The following is a 17,924-nucleotide window of genomic DNA, read 5'->3' on the forward strand; positions in this document are numbered from 1 at the left end:
TTATCACAAACTGCCCTCTTTCATCCCGCACTATGTGATTTTAAATCATCAGTGTCCCTTAAGGTTTGCTCCAAGTTGGCCTAAGTTGTTGCTGTCCTTTCCTGAGGATGTAACTTAGCTAATGGCTCAGCACCTGTCTGCCTGCAATGGGACAATTTTTACTGTGGGTGGGCAGTTGCCAATGAGTTTTCTGCCTGTCTGTTTGGGATTACCTCTTCCCCTGCTGCATTACTGGGGGCTGCAAGCAGGTGAAAACGCTGAGGTTCTGACACTGTGTGTCGGGGAAAAAGGGACATTTTTTTCCAAAGGAAGCTGCTATCTGAAGGAAAAACATACCTCCTTGAATGATGCAGTTAAATAAGCTGTAATCGTTCATTTTGCATTATGGACATGGCTAGTGAAATGTCCTTAACAGCGAGAATGTCCTCAAGCACTGTATTATCCCAAATAACAGGGAGAATGTCCTCAAGCACTGTATTATCCCAAATGAAGTTCAGAGTTGCAGTAGTTTTGATTTTAAAACTTTTTTTCTGTCATCTCAAGGTTATTATTCCTTATTTTGAGGAATAAATCCAGGTCAAGTCCCATGATGTGGGAGTTACCTGAGGAGAAAGGCTGATCTGGATTGTCTCTTCCCGCAGGATGAGCTGATGGCCAGAGAGCTCAGAGTCTCTCTTGTGGGACATCCACCAAGTAGGATCCATCAGTTTGGGTCAAGGTGTCCTAACCCCTGATACTGAGAAGGGATTACTGAACAAGGATCTGAATCTCAAGACAGTGACTCATCTGTCAGATGGGGACTGTGATCCCAGCCTTTGTTTCCTGTAGCTATCATATTGTCACATCCGAGCACCTGAGAAAGAAACATGCACGTGCCTTGCAGGTGGGAGCCCATACTGAGTGAGGGGAATTCATAAATCTTGTAAATGATACTTGACAAGTATGGGAAACTCTTAAATGGTTGGCAACTGAATTGCTTCTGAAAATCAGGACCTATATCCTTCCCAAGATAGAGGGGAAGGTTGCTTTGAAAAGAGCTGGTTTCATTGCTGCATAGCTAGACTGCATTTGGTTGGCTTGTTTTTCCTGTCTAACACAGACCTGGCATGTGAACTGGGGTGTACTTGCCCCTAAAGACTCTGTTTTGAGGCCAGCCTGCCCAAGATGTGATGGTGTCTTTCCCTAAGGGTAGCTGGAACTACTGGGAAGCCCAGCTGAGCATGATGTTCCTTCCTTCTGATTTAAGTTCAGATATCCAGAGTATAAGACCAGCCTGGTGTCTCAGCCAGGGGGTCACATTTGCAAGTGGAATATGCTTTGCTTTATTGCTTAGTTAGTTAAGAGGCGCAGCAAATGAGAGGCAGGGAACTATGAGAACTGAATTGTTTAGTTACTTAGAACCACAGTGTTGCCACTTCTTTTGGTAAAAATACTAAAAATATGGAGGTAAGGTGATTAATTTGAATTCCTGTGGTGGAGGGAGAAAAAAGAGATAGGAGAGGATCTGCTCGGTGTTGACAGAGCCTGGGCTGAAGCAATCATCTGTGCACAGTGTTGCTTTTTTGGATGGGATTGTTGCTTGGGGCTTTGGATTATATTAGCATTGAAAAAATGTCTCCAAGTGAAGGGCCACAAATCATCATAGGGCCAATAGGGAGGAAAAGAGAACTATAAAAGAGGAAATCAATTTAATACTCAGCGGGTGTTTGCAGTGTGCTCACCCTTCCTTCAAATTGGCAAAGGAAAGATTAATTAAAGTTATATTGAGCTGCAAAAATGATGGAGGGAGTGAGACGAGACTTGTATGATACAGCTTTTTCCATAATTAATTGACAAACACATCCTTGAATTTCATTACCATGCCATCGCCTACTCTTAAAGGGCAGGTGAAACGATGACGGTTTTCCAAGCCAGTGCTGCTGCCTTACAGGGTGAGCTGGTGAGAAACATCTCATATGCACTTGGGGTAAGGTGAAGCAAGGATGGATGGGAAAGTTGCTGCCTCTGTCAAGTAGGCTTTGCATCTATTATGGGCCCTATCATTTATGATCAGGTCACAAAACGTTTTTGTCTGTCTGTATTTTTGATTCCCACTGCCTTTGTGGCTGACAGCTGTGTGCATTGCAAAGTGCGAGTGTTCGTGGGGAGTGGTCATAGGCTGGAGCCTAGATCTCTTGTCTCTGTCTGGCCTTTTCCACATTAACTTAGTTGGCATAGCTTCTCTATGGGGTGTGACAAAACTGCCCCTAGTTTTGTGAGGTGACTTGAGAAGTTGCAGGAGGCCAGGGTTGTCTGGACCACTTGCTGAGAGTCAAATAGAGAAGTGGATATGGCTTCCTGATCAAGCTGCCATGTGTGTGCCACCTTTCTTTTCATTGAAAAGCTGCACCTCATCAGTGCTATCTTTGTTACAGACTTTTCCCACTTCCACTGGTAGCTTTTTGGAGCTGTGGTATATTACTTTGTCTCTGCAGTAGGATTTGGATGCACCAGGGCTTTGCCTCTGTGTGGAGTTTCAGAAGAAGCTGACTCCTATAAATTCAAATACAACCTGGACTGCCAGGTTGTATCTATCTGTGATTATAACATTTCCTCCCAAATTCTCCCTTGAGAATCTTTGCATGGCTTGATGCCAAAACTTTTCTTGATTCTGGCAGGATATGAAGCTTCCTGCCCTTCTGAAAGAGAGCTAGCCATTCCTCTCTGGGATATTTAAACATCTCACAGTGCAAGAGAAAGTACCCATGCTGTGTTACTGGGAGGGCAGTAGTATTGCCCAGCAGTCCAAGGGCTGGAAATCCTGGAGGCTTGTTTCCTCTGCTGATTACCATAATGAATTCTAAATATCCTTGTTAGTGCAGGGCTGAGAGATATAGAGCAGGCTGAGACTTTAGATCAATTGGATGCAGGAACTCCAGTTTACATTGGCAATACTGGCATCATGGCCATACCCAAGTTCTGTTTGTTGGGCATTATTAAAATGATGGGTGATAGTGCCTGACTGTGCGATACTGCAGAAAAGAACTTGGAATTTTTAGTATAACAGGCTTTTGATGGAAGGCCAGCACTAAATGTTCCTAAGATCAAATGTAATTAACTAGACCAGGAAGAGAAAAAGTAATCATATCTTAACAGAAATGCTGGATTTGGCACTTCATATAGCAGCTAGGATGAAAGAAAATGGCTCAGCTGGTTAAATTACACTAAGTTGGCAGATCAAGGGTATTGTTTTGTTTTGTTTTTGGCAGGGGCAACTTGCCAGGCTGTTGGCCTGTTGGCTTAAAGAAAAGATATCAGGTCTCTTCTGAATCACCATTGACTTTTCTCCTATTTGGCCCTGAACTTGGTGTAACTTGGAGAACAAGCAGACCTACGAACACTAGCCCTGTTTAAAAGCAATTAGCCTGCACTCTTCCTTACTGGCTGGAAAGGTGTCAGTGGCTTAGCTCATGGCTGTTGGTAGCTGAAGACATAAAATACGTAGTTTCTGATCAGCCCTTCATGCTTTAAAGAGAGATTGTTGTTTCATAGTTTGTTAGCTCAGTGCAATGAAATATTTTTTCTAGTTTGCCATATTTGCAGACTGCTCCCTCAAACACGGAACAATAACAAATGGAGAGAAGTTCAGGCAAGAAGGAGGAGTTGGTATTCAGCTGAGAGATAGACAGACATCAGTAGGGTGGAGGGAAGAGATGCTGAGCTGGCATGAGAGGCAAAAGAAGAATCTTAGTTTGAGATGGTAGAACAGGGTGGTGGGATGCTGCTGGCCCTAGGAAACAAACTAGGTCTGAAAGCCGTTCCTGGCTTGTGAGGAAAGAGGGCACTGAAATTCAGCCCCCTCCTCATCAAAATGGAGCATGCTGGAGTTTGACAGGAGCAGGGAAGGATAGTTGCATCCCCTAGCCAGCAGCAGGAGGCTCAGAGTTATTTGGACAGAAAGACAGCCCTCAGTCCTGAGGAGCCTGCAGGCACAGCAAGTGCTGCAGAGCTTGATATCATTTGTACGCAAGGGAGGTGTCTGAATGTACAGGGTGGCTCTGCTTATCTGCCTCTGTTGAGGGAGAAAGATAAAAACGCATAATGATGGCCCTCTCCCCTCTCCCCTCTTAGTTGATTGCCTACATGTGAAATGTGGCCAAGAGGCACACCTCATACTGTGTACAGCTTTCATGGAAAACAATTTAAAGATGCACAGCCAAAGCCCTGTCTCCAACCAGTATTGTCATAGTACATGCATAGTCACCTAGAACAAAAAAGATGTGCATTTTATTAAGCTAACATAGCTCAATTTACCCTCCACAGAAACATAAAAGGTTAATCCCGTCCCTTTGTTTTTTCACACCCAATTACAGGAAAACAGCATCCTTAGCCCTGTAAGACCTCTGAAGTGATAGGCATTGGCAATCCCTTTGCAATGTTCTCTTATAAGAGGCGAGATGGCAGGTATTTAACCATTTAAAAGCCTGCAGTGGAAGTTGCTTTGCTGCCTGTGGCATGGACTTCGTTCAGTCTGTGTTCATGTACGATCTCATGCATTGCTCGTTGTACCAGGAATGGATTAGATCACTGGAGTGGATTCAGGTGCCATGCAGGTGTGAAAAAGATGAAGGCCTTGTGGGAGGAAGCAACCAGTAACAAGAGAGTTGTGAATATTCAAAGATGTCTTTCTTTTAACCTAATTATGGCAGACAGTGTAATTCCTGCCACTGAGTGCTGCTGTTCGCTGTTAAAATAAGACAGCATTCCACAAAGAGAGAGCGGGTATTGTTTCTTAAAGCTGGTCATGCATGTGAACATGCATGTTCACAGCTTTGGACAAACCCAAGACTAGGATGTTTGTTCATTAATATATCATCACATTCCAGGGAAGTCTTTTAATGAACATGAACTGTAATGACTATGAATTCATGGCCTAATTCTGTCTCCTGCAAGTAACTTTCCAAGAGAGAGTACTACAGGAGGGTTATATATAGGAATTTTGGCCACTCAGGTTTCTGAAGAAGCCTGAATAACAATTCAGACTCCGGTTCCCAGAGCGTTTTGATGTTCTTGAAATATCTATTGCAATTTAAAACTGGACTGTGTCGTTAGACATTCTTCCACAAACTCAGACTTGTTTCTGAAATGAAATGTGGTCCCTGGGCAGGAAGACTCCTGCTGGCTGAAAAGTTAATTGTTGAGCCTCTATTGCCAGGAAACCACGCTCATGCCAGACAGCAACTCTGCCTTTAGGTACCCTTGCTGTGTGGACTGGTTTACTGCCAGAGTCTCCCGGTCAGCTTATTCCCAAAGCTGGCCAATGGGAAATTTCTGATCATCCCTGCTGAGGAGAAACAGACTGATACAGATTAAAACAAAAAGGCTGAATGTAGCAGTCTTGATGCTTTTCTCTTGACCACTGCTGCTGCTTGTTTTCCAGCCTCCTTTGGTTCAGGCAGCGTTCAACATTTAGGATATGGCCCTATTTCTACAGGATTTATTTGGGATTTTTTCCCCAAATAATATGTTGTTTTTTTCAAGATATAGATCAGCATACTTCAGAACATTTTTCTACCTATTCCTTGCGTCAGCAGGCAGCAGCAGACTTGTCTTCCTCCATGGGGTCCATGCTCAGGAAAAAAGAAAAATGGAGACAGCAGGAACTCTCTCTGATTTGTTGGTTTGTTTAGTTATTGTTTGGCTGAAGAGTGTTAGCGCTAATGAAAGTGTGGCCCGCCCTGAAGATTAAATCTCCGAGTGCTCAGAGCTATCAAGTTGGGAAGCATCAGCAAATGCTCAAAAATAACTTGCTTGTTTCAGCCAGCACATGACAGTCATATTGCTGTTTGCCAGGAGGTGGCACCCGTTATTACCCAGCTGTGTGTGCATACCCATGCCCAGCACTCCTTACATACACAGGCCAGGGTGTTGCCAAGGTGGGACACTGCTTTTCCCTTGTACTATTCTGCTATGGTGCAAGCACCTTTGGGACAATAGGAGCTGATGGTGGGTATTCTAGTAACACAAATGATGAAGAACAGAGTGGAGATAGACTTTTCCTCTTGGAAACACATGTGTGATCGATCCCATAGGTTTAGGTGGGTTCAGAGTGTATCCTTTGAGTGCACTGTGATCCACATACAGCCAGTGCACCTCATCACTTGAGGGACACAGCTGAGTCTGCTACCTGGTCACTTGAAAGTGGCATCTGTCACAATATTGGAGATGCCAAGATTGATTTTGCAAACACTTCTTCCTTGGATGTTTTGCACTGGCACCCACATACAGGAATGGTCATGAGGCGTCTCTTTTGGGGAACCCAAACACCATCTACACACAGAGGTTGGAACACTAATAGAAACTGTGTTTGAGATGTGAGTATTGCTGAAATGGGTCTGATGCATCTGTTTGGGTTCGCATTGCTATTTATTTTCCATACTCATTGCTATACTGTACTGTGAGAAATCTGTTGGACAAGGGTAAAGTCCCTCCAACAATACTGTTAAAACCACACTGGAAGATCTGAAGTGAAGTCTGTCAGCGTAAGTCATGCCAGCTGGCTCTAAGTTCAGACAAGACCCTGGAGATGATGACATACACTAGCTTAGCCTGGCTCTATACTCACAGAAGGAGGGCTCCTTTGGCTCAAGTTATAGGGCATAGTCCTCAATCTAGTTTCAGCACCCATCCATTCAGCCCATAAAACCTGCAATTTCTTAATAAAAGCTCCTATCAGGGAGCAAGTCTATGTTTGTGGTGCAGTGGGATAGAGGAAGCTTTCCTGACAAGGGAGGGTTTGCTTGTACCCTACCCCGTGCATCTCTCTCACAGTTGTTCCTGTTGGTAGTTACAGTGAAAATTGCTGTGCTCTCCCATAGTGTACAGAGACTGACTGCTTTGTAGATCCCTGTCATCAAGATGTATCTATAGCCTAAAGTGAATGGGGCTTCCTGACAAGGGGCCGTGTTAAGCAAATGAGTAATAGTTTTGCTCCCAGACATGCTTGATTATTGGAGATCAGTTCAAATACAGATGTTGAACAAAGTTTTTAAGGTATAGGGTTTTATATGTACATATGCACACACATAGTTCTGCCAACTCAAGCGACTTTCAAATACTTGCTTAAACTTGGAGCTCACTGTGGTGAAGGGGAAGGAGACATGTCGCCAGGTCTTTGTTTCAAAGTGCTGAATCAGCCTGCTTTTAATAAATCACAGCATTATATTTTGTTTTGAAGTTTATCTTTAAGAGCAATACTATTAGTAGATTTTCCATGCTGAATACCAGAAGCTTTTCTTGGTGATTTTTGTACTTGTTTTCTTTGAAAGTAAATGAATCAAGAGGAAAATAATTTGCTTAAAAGGCCTAGATGAAACATTGTTTCAGAGAAAAGGAATATTATAAGCTCTTGTGAACATTTTTTAGTATTGAATTCTAACTAGAGGCAGCAAAATCATTTTTCCCCTTCTTGAAATCAGATTGTGCAACGCAACTGGGGACCAGAGAAAATGCAAGGAGGACTGAAGGAAAGCAGCCACTATGGATTGTCACATTGCTTTGGAGTGGGAGTATGCCAGAGCTCACAAAACAAGTTACTGTTGAAAAGGAAGGACTGTGAAGGCACTGATGGGTTTGGACTATGTGTCTGTAAGTGAAACTCAGAAACTGCTGAGCCTTCCTTCTGACTAGGAGGAGGTATTATGCTTCCTGGTGCAGTCTGCCGTACTTCGCAGGTATCATGGTACCTCTGTGCTTAGCGTGCAATGCGAACTCCAGTATGTGAACTGTTTTCTTGAGGGCAAACTATACTGAATTGCATTTAACTAATAAACCCAGCATCCAATTGTCCTTCCCGCCGCCCCAGCAGATAAATGCTGTGCAATTGCATATATGTGGTGAGGTTAAATGTTTTGGGGTTAAGAGGTGTTTAGCGCGGCTTACTAGTCCAGCATGGAGGCAGACTCTCGTATTGGCTGTGTGAATCTCAGTAAGAGCTGCTCTGTTCTGATTATCCAAAGTGATTAGTGTATCTTATTAAATAAAAGATGATGTGCTGTTATGCTGAGTGTGAGAGCTTGTACCTGGCTGTATGCTGCAGACAGATTTCTGCCGAGAGAAATGCTGGTTTCCAAATTTTTTAGTCTGCTCTTCAGAGATTTAATTTTTTTTTTTGTTTGCTTTGTCTTTTGGAAGCTCTCCCACATTAAATTAAAAAGGAGACTTTGGTTAAGGAAGTCAGAAGGGGTGTTTTGAGCTGCTTCGTTTGCCAGCAGTCTCTGAACTTGTGACCTCTTATAACAAAGTACTTGGGCTTCTGGTGAGACAGTTCCCTCAGGGTGGAAGCAAGCCTCTTTCAGGCTTGCCTGTCTTTAGGCAGGAGCCTTTGACAGCACAGGAGAAGTGGCAGTGGAGTGGTTTCAGTTGGGACTTCCAGTGAGGAAAGTTGTTCAGCTGGTTCAGGACTGTGATAAATCATGGTTCCCCTGAAGCATGCTGGGGCTGCAGAGGGCTGGAAATAAATGCTAGAAAAATTCAGCTTTTGTTGTGGGCTATCTTTCAGGATGATATATGGCTTTGTAACAGAAACAGATTTCTTTGGCATGACTGGAGAAAACTGTTGCCTTCCAATGGGAATGAAAATTTAACAATACTGCTTGTATAAATCCGTGCTACAGCCTTGCATTGAAAGCTGTGCTTTGGCATGGGCTACCTCATCCTGAAATATAAACGATGTAATACTAATGGAAAAGAGCCTCTGAGAGACCAGAGTGGTGAAAATTAATTTGGGGCTGAAAGGGGTCTATTGGTTTGGTAGCAAGGATGGTAGGGAAGTGATACCTGTTTGGCCAGCAGTTGGTTATCAGATATGGCTGGGGAGGTGTCAGAGGACAGGGGATGCTGTCTTCATCTGTGCCCCTTGAATTCTGCATTTCCCTGAGCAAGTCATTTCTTTATCTGAAGAAAGAAAATTACTTTTCTTTGAACCTCAGGTTTCTTCCACAAGTCATTCTCAACTGGCTTACCTCTTGGCTATGCTAATAGAATTGTTAGCTGGTGGGTATTTGACAGTGTTTTATTTTCTTCTCTGTGACTCTTCTTCTTGAGATCTTGGGTTGCCAAGAAATTGAGGAGAGCCTGTCTAAACTGAGTTTTTTTGTAGCACTCAGCCTGGAGAAGCCCTAGTTCAATTCTGGGACTCCTGAGACTCTGTCCTATTTATAGTTAATGTGAGCTTTTGTGCAGATTTGTTTGCACAGACTATGGCCTTTTCTGGAACTATCGCTTTATTTCTGTACTGTGGTTTCTGTGGCACTGTTAAGGACACCCAGTCAAAAGGCCAGAGCCTGTGCAGGCTGAGGGGTGAGCAGGATTTAAAAGCTGAGAAGCTCTTCCTGCAGCAAGGGACTGAGGGTGAGGAGTAGGACTAAAGCCTGCTGTATGTCAAAGGAGGAGGGGAGGACAGATCTAGTCTCACCAGTGCCTGCAAAAGCAGGCCATGGACATTAGGTAAAAATACCTAGCTGCTCCTAGAAACAAATTTCAATGAGGAAATAGGCAAGACTTTACTTTGACAGGGGTGAGGTACTGGCCTGCTGTGTCCTTAAAATCTGTGTAGGCCACAGCAAAGCAAGCATGTGAGAGCAATGACAGGAAGTCACAACCAGTACAAGAGAACCTGGTGTTGTGGCTCCTTGTCTACTATCATGGTCCGATAAGCAGAGGGGAAAAGAGGGGTTCCAGGAAAAGGAGGAAGCAGCTGAACTCCTCTTTGCTCACCCCAGGGCTCTAGTGCTCATAGCAGCTCTTGGCTGGGTAGTGTGTGCCAGATGGGATGTGCCCAGAAGTGTGCAAAGACATTGCAGTTCCTGTGTCCCAGAACAGTGACACTAGTAAATGCTATTGAACAGACTGAGATTCTGGGATGTAGAATACAGGAGGCAGAATTGCTGCATCAGAACCTGGTGCCATGACATATCAGAAAAAACTTCCCTCTCTGAGTTAGCTCTTCATTATTAAATTGCCATAGGTCCAGTTGCTGGTTTGTGATATTCAAGCGAAGGTCACTATTTTGTCTGGTCTTGGCAGCAAAAGTAGAGTAGTGAGTAAAATTCATTGGTTCCTCAGACCAAACATATTTAGTCAGTGATGCTGCTGGTGTGGCAATGAGACCCCTCCCCCCGACAGTAAATGTTGTTGAATCAATATGGGGGGGGAGGGCGGAATTCATCATGCCTGGTCACTGTTGCAGGCAGCAACTCAGTGTTGCTCCTTTGGTGACATACTGAGTTCTCTAATTTTCTCTGTTTTTCATATTTATCAACTTACACTGGCTTCACCTAATGGATGTTAACAGCTCTGTTCATAACCTGTTTGTTATCTCTGAAAAGTGTTGTGCTTGGTCAACTGCTTCATCATCTGTGTTTATTCTATTCAAATTCTATATATGGTAACTATACACTGTGCAGAATCAACTCAGGATATTCCAAGGATATCATTTTTTCCACTCAGGAGTCTTCAGTCTATTTCTCTGACTTGTGAACGTTGAGGTATTGCTTTGTTTGCTTTATTTTCATGGCTTCTGGCTGAAACTCGAGGATTTTTCCAAAGTTAAAAACTCTGCAACTTGAATCAGGGTAACTGATCCACAAGAGGACAAAGAACCAGAATTTCTGCAGTGAAGTGGAAATGGTCGGTTGGCTCACAGATTGGATTTAGACCAATATAGTGTGTGTCTGAGAGCTAACCATGTGTGTTAGATCCTGCAGGCTGACACTGTAGCCTTTAGACATACACTGATGTGCTTCAATGCTTCACTGTTGTCCTCATGTCTTTTGGAAATTGTTAGCTGGGGGATAGTGCAGATGGAACATCTCAGTCAGAATCTGAGCTGCAACCTAGCTAACTCCTTCACACTGACAAGGGAAATGCCAATAAATTATCACTCTTTTAGGCATTAATGAGGAGTAAATATTACCACCTTAGCCCCTGGTTGTGAGCCAAACCTAAACCAAAGAGTAGCCTTAGGAATCTCAATGAAGAGATTGTACAGTGGCTCAATTTAAGTAGTCACCTCTTCACCGATGTCTGCTCCATCTGTACTTTAAAAACTGCTATTGTGTATGACCGTACTTTAAAAACTGCTATTGTGTATGACCTTTTTCTGGTCTATGGAGTAATTGCCTTTCAGGTGTGGTATGTGCCACATAGGAATTGTACTTTCCTCCCAGAATAGAGCTAAACTAATTGCAATTTGTTTCTCTCTAGCTGCCTTTTGGGGAGATATTGCTTTAGATGAAGATGATTTGAAGCTGTTTCAAATAGACAGAACTGTTGACTTAACAAAGCACTCGGATGGCAACGCAAGACACACATCAGGTAAGGGCAGCCCAGAAATGGCAATACCTTCTTTTCTCTGTTTTTTTTTTGCTAGGGAGGAAGGAGTTCCCTGTTACTCCTGATGCCTGGTCCCATAGTCAGGGAAGGGCATGGAAAACCTGGATATGCAGCTGGGTGTGGGATTCAACTCAGAACTTTGTCCATTAAAAATGGAGATGTGATTTACATAGAGGGCAGCCATGCCCTCATCTGGTCTGAGAGAGAATAGTTTCAAATTTACAACACTGGTCTCTTCCTGTGAGGAACTATATTTCCACAGATCTGAAAGGAAATGTGTTTGAAATAGGGACACTTAGTTTGGCGTTAGTTTTGACTCACATTGGAAAATGGGGGGGGGGGGGACACAATAAATGCTATGTATGGAATAATGTACTTTTTCAGCTGTCCACTTAGGTAATACCCATCTGATAAACAAATTGAATTTTATAACCCAAGTTCATATCATGTTATGCAGGCATTGGTCTCTTACAACCATGCCTCACATTGTGTGTTTGAACTAGACTCTTCCTGGTGCATTTTATTGATTGAGGCAAAACTGATATGCCATGCAGTGCTCTACCTTAGTCAGATGGTGATGGCCATGTCCGCATCTCCCACAGGCTTCATTCATCCCCTCAGCTTCAACCCCTGTGAAAATACAAGCTGATAAATGGCCAGCCCCCGTGACCATCATAGTGGGCTTACTTTTCTATAGAGCATGTGCAGAAGGTTGTCTGTACTCACTTATGCTACAAGGGGCCCCTACAGGAGTGAGAAGGGTTGATTCATCTCCTATGTAATTTGCTTGACACTGATGTGAATTGTAAGAGGGTAGTCCACTTGAGCATGGTGGGGACTGGGACCCATTCTTCCCTGGTAGGAAGTCTTCCTCTCCATTTTTTTTTATTTGCAGTGGGAAGAATGTAACCTCTGTACAGAAACAACCCAAGGCTTTTTACGAATGGGACTCCTCGAATTATAACATTTCAGAGTTTCCTAAAGCTGTTGATTGGATTAGTTGTATAGTGGAGGAAGTACTTAATACATATATACAGAAACACAGACTCTTCTTGTTTGGGAGGTGCAGTTCTGAACAAACTATCAGGTCAGGCATTATTATTTCCCTGTGTTGTTTTCTTGTGCACGGAAAATGTTGTATGGCTGGGAGGAGTGGGGGAAGGGGTTAAAATTGTGCCATTTGACACTCTTAGGCTGTTTTTAGGTGTACATTCTTTTAGCTTATGAGGAGTATCTCTAGCTAGCTGCTAGGCTCTGGAGGAAAAATGCAGTTTCTACATTCCTGGGGCTGATGGAGATATGGTTCTTCAATGAACCTAGATACAACTGGAGGTAGCTATTTTAGTAAAAGTTGTGGCTTGGCTGATGAGGGCTGAAACTCTGTCAGATATTGAAAGCTTTCCCATTCCAACTGCCCTTTTCCCAGTTTCTTCCAATCTCCTCCCTAGAAAGACAGCTATGCCCTTCTCTAGGTCCTTGAGAGGTAAGCAGGGAATCTGATCTCAGAACAGCCTGTATTCTGCCACAGATCTTTGTGCTGAGTTCAGTTTCGCAGCATGGATGTGTTCAGAGCTTGGTTTCTGCTTGCAGAAATGCCAAAATCACTATTCAGGTACTCAGCATCTGAAGTAATGTGATTTCTCTTATTTTGCTAAAGCAACTATGCTCTTGGTTTGGCTTGTGGGAGAAAAGGGTGCCTTGAAGTTCGGTGTTTCCAAGTATTGCCATTTTTTTGGCAAGTATCAGAGCTAGTGTTTCATTTCCACTCTGGGACTTTAATTAGTGGACCAAATAGCATCATCCTCCTGGTGAAGTCACAGAGCTGGAAACCTGCAAATAGGGTAGCAGTCCCTTCCCTCTGAGATGCATTGGCTCAGATCCCTTTGGAGATCCATTTGAAGGAGGCTCATATGTGGTTTACAGTTGGGTTTACCTGTCTTCATGCTGACTTTGGAAGGCTTTGGTATTTTTTTCAAATGTTCTTTAGCCTTTTCAATTCTCTGTTCATATAGCTCTGCCTCTTCTCCCCTCACACATTCTGGTGGGTCCTAACTGCAGAGTTAGGAGTGGGTTTCCCTCCGCAGCTCCTGCCTTTGGAATGGCCCTGCCTTGTGTCTCCCCAGCTTTGTACTCCGCTTCAGAACTCCAGCAATGCTGGCTGTTTTCTACCTTTTCTGGGTGTCTCCATCCAGTGTGCCTGGATCATCTTGTGGGCATGGTCACATCAGGAATTGTCATTGCACAGGAAATTGCATCACTTATTCTGATGCTTAAAAGCTTTTGGAGTGACAGATATGATCTGGTAGTTGTTATTCATGAGAGCAGTCTCCTTTGCTCCAAAGGAACTTCCTTTCCAAGGATTTGTCAGGGAGAGCACAGGTTGTGCAGCTGGAGCAACTGCAGAAGACTTTGCGATAGCATCTTGCTTACAAACCACTATTCTCATGTATTTGTAGCAGTTTAGTTTTCTTCAGACCCTGCTGAGGGAAAGGCAGGCATGACAGCAGTCTGCAGCTAAGTGTGGTCCATTTGATCCAAGCAGTTTTCAGGTGTCTGCATGCAGATCTCTGTCAACCAAGTTAGAACTCAGAGCTCTGAGTTAGTAGAGAGTATTTGCAAACAATATAGATGAAGTCTGAGTGAATGCCAGGAGATATGCTCTTATAAAAGGACTCCAGACTACCAACTAGTTCATTTCTCATCCAGACCCTCTCAGAATTTCCCTGAAGATTTATTTCAAAGCACTTTCCTCCAACCTAATTCTAAATCATTACAGCAATAGGACTTCTGTGCTTCTTTCATACACCTCTCAACCTCAGCTCTGCTTGGTTTTACTCTCATCAGTGATTTGGTAAAACACCTACTTAAAGTTGCACATTTGATCTTCACTTGAGTTAAGAAAATTTTCTAATTTTCCGAGGCAGAAAAAAATGCTTGCTTTTTTCCCATTAGTTTCTGGCCTTTGAACCCATATGCTGTGCTCTGAGAATTACTTGTGTTCTTTTTGTTTGCTGCTTTTTATATTGATAGAGATCTATAGGCCAAATTATACCCTCCATCCCATCCTCTCATCCTATTATTGCCTGGCATCTGCAATGCCATCTAAAAATCTGCCAAAGAGGAAATTCCCCCATTCCCCTCACTGCTGTATAGTTAATGGGGGGAAAAACAATAAGGCATGTTATTAAAATGAAAGTGCTTTGCATTTAAAATGTTTGAGTTAGCTTTCCCTCTCTTCCTCCCTCTTTCCCTCCCTCTCTCAAATCATTTTTGTGAAATCAGGTTTTCAGGTTTTGAAACCTGCAAATCAATCATTCAGCTGTGCTAAAGTGGATACCCTTAGGATCTGGCCCAGTATAGTTACAATAATGGTTCAAAACATGTTGAAACAAATCAGATACCTGGAGATCTGTCAACTCCTAGTCACTTTGATAAAAGTTCTTTGAAAAAAAAATTTACATTTTTGAAAGATTTCTCATAGATTTTTTTTTTTTAAGTTTATTGAAAATATTTGCTTTTATAAAATATCTCTCTTTTGGAAGAAACTTGAGACAAAGCTCTGAAAATTCCTGTGCTGCTGAGATTCCCCTGACAACTCTGAAATGTGGGGAAATGAGAAGATCCACTGGGAGACTGTGAAACTGCCTAGTGTCACTTTTCTGTTGGACTAAGGAGCAGCCCCTGGGTCCAGTAGTGCGAGGTAACTGTCTTTGCTTTATTGCTCCATTTTCTGTAGCACGAACCAAAGTGGAAGAAGGAAGAAAGGCCTTTTCTTTTCTTACTATGCCTGTACGAAGAACATACATATTTAATCCTAAAGGGCTTCATTTATGTTTTGTCGGACAGATTGGGGATTAGGAGGAATTTTCTGAAATATTACTACTTTTCCTGATTTTTGTATAGTTGAGGCAGTTTTCAGTTCTGAAAGGCATCTCTGTGAGTAAGAAAAACAAATCTGTATCTTGTGTTCTGGCTTTGGCTTCAGCAGATCAGAAGACACAGGAGTCTGGCTGCCCTTACTAGAACCGTGCTGTGTTGGACTTGCTGCTGAGGTAGTGACTCTATGTCCCACTGCAGCCAAGAATGCTTTTCAAGAACACTCAGAATGGGTTTTATTTTCCTCTGATACTGGAGGTTTTGGGCTCATGGCCTGAAGGCCATGACAAGGCTTTCACACTTGAAGAGATCAATGGCAGGAAGGATTTGCAGAGTATCCCAACTAGCTAGCAGAAGTAATTCTGCAGATATCAGTGCAGTTGGAGCAGGGTTATGTTTGATCTTAAGGTCTCTACTGAAATGGGAATGAGAAATGGCTTGGAACCACAAAAGGTATTTAAGAGCTGATGTGGATAGAGACTGCCATGTATGGCATCAGATTCATTAGTGTAATGCAAGCCAGTCATTCCCTGGCAAATAAAGCAGAGAGGAGTTCTACTTTAAACCTTTCCTCAATAAGAGCAGGGAGTTGGTTTATTGGCACATGGGAGCCTTCTTGCAGAGCTCCACTGTTCTCAAGCACACTGGGAAAATGCAGGCAGCTATTCTGCTGTTTCATCAGGACTGCAGAAGGTCCATGATTGCAGCAGCCTGTTTTTGTTGTTTTGAGATGCCCTTGGTCACTCTGTTTCACAGGACTCTTTCTATTTCAGAGCTTGCTCACAGCTTTTTTTGCAACATGACACTCCAGAATCACTGATTTAGATGCACTATGCTTTGGGATGTTAAGGCAAACCTTGAAGAGATCTGGAAGGAAACAGAAGAATGTGCACTACTGTGTGAGTGCGTGTCTGAAAAGTCTGTCTGGTGCAGAGGGGATGACCACAGCGATTATTGAATTGCATGGCAGCTCTGGTGGGCTCTCAGCCCCTAAAATACGTTTCACTGTTCTGGTTACAACCGAGGTAAGGCATTAACCCTCACATGAGCTGGGATTGCTTGCAGGGCAGATTGCTAGACTGTGGCTCTCTTGCTCTGAGCTGTATTGTCTACCCTAAGGCTGGAGAGTAAGACCTTTTGACTGCTTAAGCTACTTGAAGCAGTTGCAAGCAGAACTGCTGCTGCTTCTCTCTGTGGGACATTTCCAGGAACTGTGGCCAGTCATAATGCTTCACATTACTTCCAAGTCTTCCTCGATGCTACTGGTGTGTTTCTAGTGAAACTCAGAATAGGGCAAAATGGCCTTGCAAAAAATTCCAAAAAGGGATTTTAGGACATGGTTGACTGAGATTCCAGGGAAGGTCTGATTTATGGATTTGAAGGAGAGCTAGTTAAATTCAGCTGATTTGACACATGTAAGCCAAGCTCAGAGCTGTTTTTCCCATGTGACTCCTGTTTGGTGCTCGGCTGTAGTGGTGCTTGCTTCAGGACCAAAGGGGTGGACTTCAGCATGGTACTGCTGGATTCAGAGCTGCCTGAGGCACAAGCTATACTTCACTTAGGCTTAGAGTGTTTCTATGGGTCATGCTAAGTTAATCTGAACAATGCTGACCCTGACTGGCCAGGAGCAGTGCAAATCACTACATATATGTTGTAACATAACCTGCATTTATGAACTCTATGCAGAGGTTTGCTCTTCTGCTGGGAAATCTTTAGAGAATGTTGCTTCCTCCAGTGTAGACAGAAGAACATTATTGTTCCAAGAGGCCAGTCTAATGACTCTGTCTGTCTGTTTGCATAACTCTTGTCAGTTTGTCATAACACCTTATGTGCACTCTAGGGTTTTCTCTTTGCAGTCCGTGTAAGTGCAGGACGAGCAGCCTCAGCCCATTCTGCCAGGAGGCAGGTGCCAAATGCCCAGACACCTGGTCTGGTGGTGAAGTTTGTTTAGCTGCATCAAATGATTTTCCCATGACCAGCCCCAATGTTTACCTTTTTGTGTCCATTCAGTCAGGGGTTTTACCAAAGCAGACAACCATGAAATGAATTTCCCATAGTTCTGTAGTTTACTAAGGCAAGGCAAGGCAAGTGTTCCCTTTTGGAAGTACTGGGTAAGTGCTTTAGGGCTCAGAGTGCTGCTCTTCAGACTTCTTTTTTTAATAGTAATTTCCCACTCTCACATTTCTGTGCAATAAGTCAGTGGTCCTCTCTTTGTAGAAAGGCAGACATTGTGTTTTTTCCTTCCAGCTCAGAGTCTTGCAGTCCTCTTATTGCAGTCTTGTCAGACCTGCCTGATTTTCTCCAATGTGAAGATAATTGCCCAGGAAGCCCATTACGCCTGCGCGTTGCTGAGGAACCCTCTAATTCCTCCTGCAGTTAAGGCTGTCCTGTCAGCAAATGCTGATCTTTGAGGTTATTTTTATTCCAAATGCTTTTCCCTTTTCTTTGATTTTTGAGTGCCAGCTTTAAGTCCCTTCAGGAACAGATTGAGAGGGACTTTTCTCTGTAATTGCTGCTCTTAAGGATGCCCTTTTGCTACTCACAGGAACAGAGTCTGACAGTCTAGTGCCTAAAGGTAATGTGGAGAGGAGAAGGTGATCCAGCTAGGGAGCAGAAGTGTGGGAGCTGTACATATGTGCAAAGAGGCCAGATCCACTAGAGAGGCTCCTATGCTG

The 17,924-nt window shown here is 43.4% G+C and overlaps 1 protein-coding gene across 1 annotated transcript in view; it reads left to right on the forward strand.

The window, feature by feature from the left end:
- The window catches only part of TLL2 (tolloid like 2), a 99,593-nt gene that overhangs the window by 23,263 nt on the left and 58,406 nt on the right, over window positions 1-17,924 (forward strand). The window contains exon 2 of the mRNA XM_085312194.1: window positions 11,245-11,355. Coding sequence (XP_085168320.1) covers window positions 11,245-11,355 — 111 coding nt within the window. The remainder of the gene's footprint in view (window positions 1-11,244; window positions 11,356-17,924) is intronic.

The sequence above is a fragment of the Rhea americana genome, unplaced genomic scaffold (genome assembly GCF_003343005.1).
Source record: "Rhea americana isolate MKP2758 unplaced genomic scaffold, rheAme1 scaffold_36, whole genome shotgun sequence".
Taxonomy (NCBI): Eukaryota; Metazoa; Chordata; class Aves; order Rheiformes; family Rheidae; genus Rhea; species Rhea americana.